Consider the following 12763-nt stretch of genomic DNA (forward strand, 5'->3'; position numbering starts at 1 on the left):
AACTCATCCCAGTGACCTTTTACCACACCAATGCTAATTTCAGTGCACATGCTGTCAGTCATGTCAACTGCTCTCTCTAGTGACTTGGTAAGGTCACCGTGTTAGTGTTAGACTTGGCTTTTTCAGCGGGTTTACCCCCAGACATTTTGCTTTTTGGCCTCCTGTTTTTGACCTTGTTTTGGTTGGTTTTAGGACAATGGGCACTTTACCACTGCTGTTCTGTGGTAAAGTGCATATGCTCGCCATGTACATTTTGTTTATGGATTGGTGTTTCTATTATTGGTTTATTTGATTTACTATTAAGTCCCTAGTACCGTGCACTGTGTGTGCCCAGGGCCTGTAAATCAAAAGCTGCTAGTGGGCCTGCAGTTCTGATTTTGCCACCCACACAGACATCCTTTCAAATGTGCCTCAGACCTGCCACTTTAGTGTCTGTGCACAGTTTTTACTACCATGTCGACCTGGCAAGTGCACCCACTTGCCAGGCCCAAACCTTCCCTTTTCTTACATGTAAAACACTCCTCGTGTAGGCCCAAGGTACCCCATGGGCAGGGTGCAGTGTATGTGAAAGGTAGGACATGTACTGCTGTGTTATACATGTTCTGATAGTGAAAGACTGTGTATTTCGTTTTTAACTATTGCAAGGCTATCTGGCCCATAGGCTGACATGAGAGGTGCTTTGTAACTTTTACAAGCATTACTTTCTATTGTGACACGATAGAGAAATGGAGTTTAAGCTTCCTGAACTCAGTATTTAAAAATAAATTTTTTAGTAAAGAATTATTTTAATATTGCGTGTTTGAAAATACTACTTTTAGAAAGTGGGTGTTTCATGTCTAATTTTCTCTGTACCTCTGCCTGTTGTGTGTTCGCTGTCTGGGCTTTAGACGTTCAGTGCCTGGTTTGTGAATTCATATTAGATAGACACCCAGGGTGAGGGTTGAGGTGTGTCCTGCCTTTCCTGGGTGATTCATAGCTTGCACCTGAATGGACTGTGTCTGTCTTCCACAATGCTGTCTCCGCCCCCTGGAATGAGCCTGGCCTGAGCCAGCAGAACTGAATTATGTATGCCAGTGGAACTTTGTTTGTGCCAACTTCACAGGGAAATGTGATATAAATATTGGGGCCCTGACCCCAGAACTTTAGAACTCTTTTGGATCAAGGAACCTGTCAAGAAGAAAAGCTGGAGAAGCTGTGAGGAGAGACTTCCACTTTGCAGTGTGCTTTGCTGTGTTGGCCTTCAGTAGCTGCTTCTGTCTTGGGCAGAGAAAGGATTCGACTGAACTTTCTGTAATCTTCTTTCTGAGTGTCTCCAAGGGCATGAGGTAGAGCATGCCTCCTGTTCAAGAAGTCTCAGGAACAACAAAGGCTTCAAGGTCTTCTGGTACCAGCACTGAGAACTATGTGTTCTGTGCTGCAACAGAAAAAAATGCAACCCAATGCTGTCAATGATGCCGCTGCCAGCTCTGTGCTCTGCAGGCACCGCAGAGGGCACCGCTGCACCTAGCACTGCAACCCTGGTCTCACTGATGACAGGGCCACTGAGCCACTCCTTGCACCATTATCTGTGGGCACCGCACTGCCTCGCTTCACACTGCAGCCCTGGTATCCCAGAGCACACTGCAACGCCGTCACTGACGCCGCTGCCTGCACCGTGACCTGTGGACACTGCTCGTGGAGAACACATAGCACCGTCCCATTTCGCACCGCAGTCCTGGTCTCAATGATGATGACGCTCCAAGCTGACATCAACGTTGCTGACTGAACCGTGGTTTGGGGGCACTGCTCTAAGGTTACTCGGCGCACGGCCCCGTCCCACACCCCAGCCTTGGCCACTGATGCCAGCTCTTTGGACTCGAGATTGTCAACTGAAGCTGCTGCCTGCACCATGACCTGTGGGCCCCACACACTGCATTGCCCCATCTGGCACCGCAGCCTTGGGCCTACTGACAACAGTGTCTCAGCTACAACGACGACGCTGCTTGCACCGTGACCTGTCAGCATCACAACGTGCACCGCCCTACTTCGCACTGCAGCTCTGCTCTCCTCAACGTCGCTTGACGGCCGCTGCTGAGCCGGTGCGTTCACCACGACCTGAGAGTACCGCATGTAGCTCCGCCCCACTTCACATCTCAGCCTTGACACCTGCCTGAGCTCCTGACTTCAAACTCATGGAGTTCGATCTGCCACGCATGGGACTTCAAGGGCCTGATGACTCCTGCACCGACTTCCGTAACCGACGCCTTCCCACGTTACTCCTCCAGAGCTCACCACAAGGTACGACGCCCTGCATCTCAAAAGGTACTGTTTTACGGGTCTCACTGACACTGTAGCTGGCCCGTGACTCCACGGCCAACCGGAACTGTTGGATTTGTTTGTTCACGATGCCGTGATCGCCCCGGATGGAGCTATCGACCTCAAGGAACTGTATATGAAGCATATTTTTGAAATATTTGTATTTTGATAACTGTATGTTGAATACTTACCTCTTTTGTCTTGTTTTACACAGATAAATACTGGATATTTATTCTAAATCGGGTGATGTTCTTTTGTTGTGTTTTCACTGTATTACTATTTGTTATGTGCAAATACCTTACACATTGTCTCTGAGATAAGCCTGATTGCTTGTGCCAAGCTACCAAGGGGGTGAGCCGGGGTTATTTTAGATGCGTAATCAGCTCATCCTGACTAGAGTGGTGGATTCTGCCTGGCTTAGGTGCAACCCTAGCCAACCAGAAAGCCCATTTCTAAAAGTTAATAGACCATGTCAAAGCTTGACTATTTTCAAAATTTGAGACTGTTTTAGGGTTAAGTGACTGGAATCTTTGACTGACCTCTAAAGTCGGGGGTGGAAGATAACCGTATCAGTATTTGATTCCATACCAATATTAAGGAGTACCATATGCTGAGAACAGCTATTCGTACTGGAGCTAATATTGGCACCAAAGTTCACCTTATTTTTGCTCTACTTCTTGTAACTCCTTAATTTGAACTTCCATCGGTGGTGCCAGAATGACACACTACACTAGCGGGCTGAATCCGCATTTGACCATCTTACAAACATTGTAACATAAGATAACGTACCAGATGCATTATTAGCAATAATATACTGGCAGTAGATCCAAACTGTACAGTGTAAAGATGGATTGACTAGCTTCGGATCGATCAGTATATTGTCAAGCTTGTAGGTCATTAGGACCCAGATCCAGTGTTTAATTTGAGCCAGTGATTGCCGGTGTTGGCCACTGGCACTAAATTTCAGGGATCTGCACTTATTTTACTTCATCAGACATTTCCCTAAAGCAAGAGAGGGAAAAAAAACACTCACTGGAAAGGAAGAGGAAGAGAAAGACAATAAATAACGTTACCAAGGGAGAAAGAATGGACCTGCAAGAGAGAGAAAGATAGATAAAGGATCAGGGAGTGTCTGGTTGTAGATTGAAGAGGCATAAGGTGTATTCAGTACTACACAGCCTTGGTATCTTATAGAGGCTTCTTTGCAGATTCCTTACCATAGATTATTCTCCAGGCATCAGAATGGATCCAGATTTTTTTTGTTGTTGCAATCTTCTTACTCGCTAATAGGTGGTGTCGTTTGGCTCTGCATGGCATCATCCATGCTGGAAGTGACGTGCAGGGTGCCTATATAAGCTCCACCCTAGAGCGCTGACCTCGGTTCCTTCTTTTTGGTGCCATCAGACCAGATCTGAACAAGCTTCCTTCAGTAATTGTTTGACTAGCTTTTTCCAACATCTTGTCAAAGTCGGCTAGTTTGCCTTTTTTAGGTCTCACCTGCGTTGCAGCGCATGCGCTGCTCGCTGGCGAGACATTTTGTGAGAGAGGGATTTCAGAAAAGGGCTTTAAGCCCCGCCCCTCATTTCCATTGGCTGGCGTCACCGTTTATGCTAAATGGTGGCCTGCCATTGGAAATTAGGGTTTTTTGTGGACGCCCTTTCGTCTCCGATCCGACTGGGTCGCCTGCTTTACAGCTGTCACAAAGCACTTTCTTGACTTTATGGGGCCATGTGTTTCCAATTAGAAACACATGGCCCCATAAAGACAAGAGATCGATGCTTGTTCTTTCACTTGTGTTTAGCAGCAGGGAAGGGGCGCGTGAACCCTCCTTTCTGTAACATGCTTGCTCTCCCTGCTCTTCGGTTGGGGCGAGTAGGCTAGTATCCACCCATGCTCCGGCTGCAGCGCTGTCCTCTTTCACTTTCGGGACCGCGCTTCTTTTACTTCTTGCAGCAAAAAAACCAAAAATCACTTAGCCACATTGCACCTTCTAAAACAATGGAGTAACACACAGAAAATGTTTCCAACAAACCCACAAATCCCTCTGACCCCAGCTAATGAATACATTCCTTATTCCCTGTGTGAAGGTCAGTTTATTCTAACCTTGTCTACAGTTACGCCCCAGCCTCTTCCCCGAGGCCTTTATATTCACTCCCTGGCTCCCTGTCCTAGTTGCTGCATCAGTGCCACTGTGAAAAGGTCTTGTAAGGTACGACAGGAGTATAACCCATAAACCACGTTGAGAGGTGGGTAGGTACGAGAGAATAAACAACAATATCTCAACTGGTATAATTATGAGAGACGGTTTAGAATATGCATGTCAAAGAGCATTGCAGCACAGGAAAAGGAAGACTCCTGGTCAGCGATTTTTTGGAGAGGTGCACAAGGCATCAAATATTTTTAAACATAATCAAGTACAGTTGTAGCAGCACTGTAGGCAAGGAATTGCATAAAAACAACCCGACATTGAACTTGGTGCTAGAAGGTGCATGTGACAAAACAAGTGGCGACGCAAGTGACAATGTGTATACAGCGAAAAACGGCGCAAGGTAGGATAATATATACAGTGAAGGATGGTTCGGACAATGCTTTCAATAAATTATGCAATTATTTGATGGAACCATAATGAATAATGCGCTGTAAAGTTGCGCTGAATGGTCGACGACATTTCGATCCTTTAAATCAGAATCATCTTCAGGACCGGGTTGTTGGTTTAAAGCGGTGCTGGTAGTACAATCCTCGAAGTATGTACGGGGCGAGTGCCGTAAAGGTCCTCTATAAGAGGGCGGGCATGTAGTCCATCTTCCAGGAGTAGCAGCAAAATTGCTTGCCAAGGCGAGTCGCCAGATACGGCACACCCTACCTTGACTGGATTTATTCCTCAAATCAACGCATTCCCATTGGAACCACTACGTGGTTCTTCCTTGACGGGTCCTATCCTGCGATTGTGAATAATAGATACGTGAATGACACCCGGTCTTTCTCTTACACGCAGTTGGGCGTGTTCTCACAACTGTCCTTGGTAAGCAATTTTGCTGCTACTCTTGGAAGATGGACTACATGCCACCCTCTTATAGATGACCTTTACGGCACTCGCCCCGTACATACTTCGAGGATTGTACTACCAGCACCGCTTTAAACCAACAACCCGGTCCTGAAGATTATCCTGATCTAAAGGATCGAAACGTCGTCGACCATTCAGCGCAACTTTACAGCGCATTATTCATTATGGTTCCATCAAATAATTGCATAATTTATTGAAAGCATTGTCCGAACCATCCTTCACTGTATATATTATCCTACCTTGCGCCGTTTTTCGCTTTATACACATTGTCACTTGCGTCGGCACTTGTTTTGTCACATGCACCTTCTAGCACCAAGTTCAATGTCGGGTTGTTTTTATGCAATTCCTCGCCTACAGTGCTGCTACAACTGTACTTGATTATGTTTAAAAATATATGATGCCTTGTGCATCTCTCAAAAAAACGCTGACCAAGAGTCTTCCTTTTCTTGTGATGCAATGCTCTTTGACATGCATATTCAAAACCGTCTCTCATAATTATACCAGTTGAGATATTGTTGTTTATTCACTGTGAAAAGGTCATCATTTAAAATGGCTCAGTTGTGCACCGCGCATCAAGGTGCGGCTCCCGCTTCTCTTTTCCCACGCCTTGGTGCCAGGTCTAAGCCTGCGGTACTCGCAGCTTCGTGCTCTTTTTGTCCCTTGCAGATGTTTGTATTTACTATTTGTAATTAAAAAAACGACCCTTACTACTTTATTGGGATTTTTGTTCGTGTTACTTTCTGGTTACCACTAATGCAACAAATGGCGTTTCTAATTAAACACCAGAGCAGTACGTGACAGGCAGCTCAACATATTGCAACAGCTTGGGTGTTTTGTGTGGCAGGAGGCCCGTGGCCAAGCGCTTCCACCACCCACAAAGTGATGCCGGCTACAATGAATCACTGCCCCGGTGTTCCTTACTTCAGCAATGAAAATGGATTTTTCAAACTTTTGTGTTAGAAAGACGCTTCTCCTTTGTGCATTTACATCGATTTCCCCCCTCGCGAGCCATACAGTTTGACTGACTGACTGACTGACTGACTGACTGACTGCAAGGTACTGACGGAATCTTGTTAGCTGATATTTCCGCTTTTCAACAAGAAAGGTAGGCTTTGCAGAGAGAAATAATGCGCTGCCTAATACTGATCACTACCACCCCAGGTGTTGTCGGAGCATTTACTTATTCACATCAACATTTTTCCAGGAGTAAATCAAATGCAGGACACTTATGTCCCTAAATTCCATGCACTTCAATCTACATCATGGATAATTTGTGCAGAAGTAGGTCAGAAATGTTTACAAATTAACAAAAGAGTTATTGCGTCACTGTATGACTGTGTCCTAGGTTTTCATCCCTCCTATTATACCATTCACCGTTTATATATCATTTTGTTGATTTTAACTAAACAACCAAAACATCTTCTGACTTCTCTGTTTCTTTGCACAAATAATCGAACCAAAATGATACAGCTGCCGAGTAATTAGAAAACACTAGAAATGTGAGACGATGCATAGGTGTAAAATACACGTGCAATCTACACTGAGTCCAAACCTGGCATTTGGAAGACAGTGCAGACTTAAGTACTGCAGTTTCAAGAAATGGTGGTGTAATCCCACTGAAGCATCATAACTTCATCATCTGTCTAACTACTCCAGAAAACAAGCATTTGCAATGCAATAGGTCTCGCATTTACGCGAGTTTAAGCTATTGGCATTGTAAATGACAATGCCTTTTTATTTATGTTTTAAAAACCAATATATAAATAAAAGGCATTGTCACTTAGAATGCCAATAGCTCAAACTCAAGTAAATACGAGACCTATTGCATTGCAAATGCTTGTTCTTCTCTTTATTTTCAGATGTCCTTGAAGAAACCTACTGGGTTCAAGCCTTGTGGTGCCGGTAACAAACAGAGGTCAAAACAGCGGTGCTATCCCTAGTGATATCCAGACTGGAGTAGAGGTGTGCAACATTATCAGGGCTCTCCAAAGCAAGAACTGCTTCACTCAAGGCTTCTCTTAACACTGAGGCTAGGCTGATTACAGGATCAAGATGCTGCAACCCCATCACTCCTATTCTCAAATCACTACACTGGACCATTTCAAGACCAAGATTCAACTGATGATAGCGTGTAAGACACACAAAGCCCTACACCTGAACATTCCCATATACCCGGTCCAGAAACTCTCTATCTCAGGAGTCAGTCATACTCTATGGAGTGTGGTTTGTATGCTCCTTAAACCCCTGAAGTTTAGAAAAAAGAAGACTCATGACTGCACATTCTCGGGGGCAGCACCAAGAACCTAGAACTCTCTCCCAGCTAAGACGGGCTAACCCTTCTTCCTCAGCCTTCAAAAAAGAAGTTAAGATGATCCTAACGAACAGATTGGTCACCAGAATGACTGGACAAGGCACAAACACAATTTCATGACCTGATCACTAATGTTACATGAAAAAAACACTGCTAGAAGCTGCCACCCTATCCTGTACTGACAGTCTGCGCCACTGGCGACAGACATACTCACCTCCTACACGATGGTACTTGCTATTCTCATTATGAACTCATGTAATTTTATATGTATGTAAAGCGTTCTGATACACTAGGGTCATGTTCACGCTATATAAAACCTTCAAATAAATAAAGAATTTGTCCAGAATAATAGGATGTAGAGCCTGCGGCAAGACTCGGACTTTGTTCCCAAGTTCCAAAGTCATCATCGCATCTCTTGTTGTAGCATGGCTGTAGGGCAGGAAGCGGGTGAAAGAAGGAGTAGTTTTGTTAAGTAGGGGTGAGGAATAGCCATGAACTTGACAGGGAGCTCGTCAGGAAAGGGTGAGCTCAGAACAAAGTGACTTGGAGGTGTACGAAAACAAACTTTACAAGGAGGCACTACCAGCGCTCTGTTGCTCTTTAGCTAGGCTTCCCCTATATCCCTTCCTTTTATATGTACATGAACTAGAGTTTCAACAACATTTTTGATGTCTCTGCTTTGACCGTTTTGGAACTACATACTCAAATTAACCTTAACCTGCTGACAATCGCTGACAATAACATAGATTGTTGTACGACTAACAAACACTGATTTACCTGTACCGAGGATTGGTGTCCTAGTAATACTCATATAAGGCATACCAGCATGTACTGGTATGCCTCCACCAAGGACTGGCTGCCAGCACCATTGAAAGAGAAACAAGGGGGGGAGTAGAGAGGTTCCACTCAACGAGTGGTGGAGGTGGATACTTCCTCCCAACCAAGCGTACTTAAACAAAGGGATCCACCCGCATGTATAACATACCAAGAGATTCCCATTCATACCATGTGTGTCCCACGGTCGTGGAGAATACACATCTGTTGTTAAAATACCCCTCACACACCAAAAGGGCCCTTGGTGTCATGCTTCATCATAGGGGTCTTCCCGCCCCTCTACGGGACGGGGCGTGCTACGACCAGCGTGTACGTGGGAGCACTGTTCTTGGTAGGACTACTATGTGTAGTGCAGGGGTGTGCAAGGAAGGGTCAGGAGTGAGTGGAGAGTGATGTTAAAAAATACCTGGCTTACTGGACTAGGAAAAAATTTTTATTCTGCCATCTAAGCTGGTATTAGTAAAAATGTGGGGATGGAGGGTGTATGCCTCAATGAGCTTGACCTCCTGATGTCGACATGTTTCGAAGCTTACCCCAAGCTTCTTCGTCAGGACCTAAGAAGATCCCTTCCAACAATGCACTGTGATGTGGTGAGAAATAGTGGGTGTAAAAATAAACATAGGAGGTAAATAGCCTCCAAAAGTTGGTACCGCCCCACTGGGTCTTACGTACTCCTTGTGACTTGCTGCAAAAAGGATGATTTCCTCATGAGCTCATTTACCGGGTGGTTGAAGTGCCAAAATAGGCTACGCCTCCTAGGATCAATGTCCTGCTGGAAAAACCACCCCGGGCGGACGGAGCCGACCGGGGTGGTTTTTCCAGCAGGACATTGATCCTAGGAGGCGTAGCCTATTTTGGCACTTCAACCACCCGGTAAATGAGCTCATGAGGAAATCATCCTTTTTGCAGCAAGTCACAAGGAGTACGTAAGACCCAGTGGGGCGGTACCAACTTTTGGAGGCTATTTACCTCCTATGTTTATTTTTACACCCACTATTTCTCACCACATCACAGTGCATTGTTGGAAGGGATCTTCTTAGGTCCTGACGAAGAAGCTTGGGGTAAGCTTCGAAACATGTCGACATCAGGAGGTCAAGCTCATTGAGGCATACACCCTCCATCCCCACATTTTTACTAATACCAGCTTAGATGGCAGAATAAAAATTTTTTCCTAGTCCAGTAAGCCAGGTATTTTTTAACATCACTCTCCACTCACTCCTGACCCTTCCTTGCACACCCCTGCACTACACATAGTAGTCCTACCAAGAACAGTGCTCCCACGTACACGCTGGTCGTAGCACGCCCCGTCCCGTAGAGGGGCGGGAAGACCCCTATGATGAAGCATGACACCAAGGGCCCTTTTGGTGTGTGAGGGGTATTTTAACAACAGATGTGTATTCTCCACGACCGTGGGACACACATGGTATGAATGGGAATCTCTTGGTATGTTATACATGCGGGTGGATCCCTTTGTTTAAGTATGCCAGCACCATTGACCAGCACGCCTACAACAAGACTGGTGTCTCAATAACAGGGACAGGCACTATCGTAATTACAAACTATATCATTATGATAAGGGCCATACCTATCATTGTTTATAAGGCCCTCTATACAGGGCAATTGATTTGAGAATTGTTACTTTCTAAAACTATAAAGAGTCCAGATGTTGTGTGTTTTAATTTGCAGGAAAATAGGGAAATATTCTTTTTGTGTTTCAGAAAAAAAACGATCCAAGGGATTAGATGTGTTTACACCCCCTGTGCAAGAAGAACCCGAGCCTCCCAGCAGCACCATCCTGAGTGGAGAGGAAATCCAGGCTTTGGCTATCCGAGTGGAGGATCTGGAGAAAGTAAGAGGTCTTGTGCTATAAACTGTGCTGCCTCCAAATTGTATTACTTTTTGTTTTTATACTTAGGTATTCAGTGATTGGTCATCTTCGTAACAATTCACATATTTAAGCCACCACTGCAAAGAAGAAGATCCTAATTCTCTTATTCAACCAGGCACACAAAATCGAATCAGATGTGTAAACAAGAAAAAAAGACGGTAGATGGAATCAAACAAACTAATGACAAAAGTAGACAAAGACAAAATTAAGACGTGAGCGGAAACACAGATAAAAGTAAGGACAGTACTTTAGGATAATAATCATTGTAATGGGCATTTCTCTAGCAAACAGAGCAAGTCTAGACTTGTTAGTATCACATATTCCTCTATTTTATACTATGTATGAACATTTGAGGAGGTGGCGTCAGTTATGTCCCTAGTTTGATATGGAGATTATTTTCAATAGGGAGAACTCTGATGAATTTTGAAGCAAACTGTTATGCGTTACAAGCATGACTGCTCTACTCTGATGCGTCACACATACCACAGAACACACATCAGAAAATGTTCAGAGCTAGCTCTGCAAATATTTTCCTTATAAATATGAGTACAATGAATACTGTGGCCTGGATGGATCAGAGTGCACTTGGGAGGACTAGTGCAAACATGTGAGTGTTTGAAGTACATACTGCTCTTTTCTAATGAGTGAAACATATGGTCACCAGACGAGCTTGCTGCTAGGTTGTAACCATGGCTACTACTTTCTGATTAAAGCTAGATGACATCTCTGTCTCCTTTGTATACATTTTCTGGCTGTCTCCTTAACTGTGTGGACACATTAGAATTTAAGTCCTTCAACGACTTTTATTGGTTTTATGGTTTCCTTCCCTCACCTCTTTGCAGTTCCTAGTTGTGTCCCTTGGCAGGCAGCCTACCTATGAACACAGGAGCATATGGGCTCCAGTTTTCCTTATACCATTTCCAGTCTTTCACATAAGGCGGCTTGCCGTTTAAAAGTGTCTTGCCTGCTGACCGCACATGCGCTGTTGCTGCAGGGGGTATTGTTTGCTGTAAGGATGTGGAGCCCATCCTTTTTTTACCATTAATTGGCATAATTGCTACCCTTCTTTACTCCCTCCTAATTGGCCAGTGTGTGCCATGTATCACTTCCTTTTCTTTTGTGGAGCATGGACCAAGCACATATTAATTTATTAGAATTAGTGTTCATCCACTGTTGGCGATGTGATTCAGGTAATATTTCAAATATCCCTCCCACCCCCTGCTCCGTTCTGCTACTTCCCCATCAAGCTGATTCTTCACCTCTTACTCCTCATCCCTATGTCTGACAGACTTGTCATAGAGTTCCCGGATTTTCAACTCTGGAATATCTTTGATTTAAACTTCTCAAAACAAGGTGATTGTTAATCTCTATAATTCTCTATCATGACTGAGTACTGACTGAGTACTGAGCACATCTGCTACTCCTGTCATTTAACATTTGTAGCTCTACAGCACTGCCACCACCTGGCTCCATCTAACCTTATACCAAACAGGTATGATATATGTTGCTCCCTCGCCCACTAGCCCTTCCCGGTCTAAAATGAATTTATTTGTAAACAAACCAGTTCTTGCAGAAGTGTTGTACATACTAACGAGCTCCTGCATCGAATTAAAAGCTTCAGCTATTTACAAAGATTGTAGGTCGACATATTGATAACATATTGTATCGTAATTGCATTTATATAGGACAGGGCTTTAAGGAGCTATAGAGTAATTCTGTAGCAACTTTCCACACCACACAATGCCACTTCACTCCACAACACACCACACCATGCCACTCCACTCCACACAATGCCATTCCACTCCCTGCCACACAACGCCACTCCACGCCACACCATACAGTGCCACTCCACACAATGCCACTCCATTCAATGTCGCACAATACCACTCCACTCCACACAATGCCACTCTATACCACACAATGCCACTCCATTCAATGCCACACAATGCCAGTCCACTCCATGCCACACAATGCACTCCACGGCATACAATGCCACTCCACGCCACACAATGCTACTTCACGCCATACAGTGACACTTCACTCCACACTACACAATGCCACTCTACTCCACTCCACATCACACAGTGCCTCTACACTCAATGCCACTCCATGCAATACAATGGCACTCAACTCTACACCACACAGTGCCACTCCACTCCAAACTACACAGTATCACTCTGCACCACACACTGCCTCTCCAGGCCACACAATGCCATTCACTCCATGCCATATAATACCACTCCACACCACACAATGCCACTCCACTCCTCACAATGCCACTCCACTCCTCACAATGCCAATCCACACAATGCCACTCCACTCACTGTCTCTCCACACCACACAACGGCTCTCCATACCACACAATGCCACT

General features: G+C 44.8%; 1 protein-coding gene across 2 annotated transcripts in view; it reads left to right on the top strand.

Annotated features, from left to right (window-relative positions):
• The window catches only part of MYCBPAP (MYCBP associated protein), an 835305-nt gene that overhangs the window by 8189 nt on the left and 814353 nt on the right, over positions 1-12763 (top strand). For both annotated transcript variants that reach the window (XM_085617113.1, XM_085617114.1), the window contains exon 2: positions 10223-10353. In XM_085617113.1, coding sequence (XP_085473239.1) covers positions 10223-10353 — 131 coding nt within the window. The remainder of the gene's footprint in view (positions 1-10222; positions 10354-12763) is intronic.

This window comes from Triturus cristatus, chromosome 7 (genome assembly GCF_964204655.1).
Source record: "Triturus cristatus chromosome 7, aTriCri1.1, whole genome shotgun sequence".
Classification (NCBI taxonomy): Eukaryota; Metazoa; Chordata; class Amphibia; order Caudata; family Salamandridae; genus Triturus; species Triturus cristatus.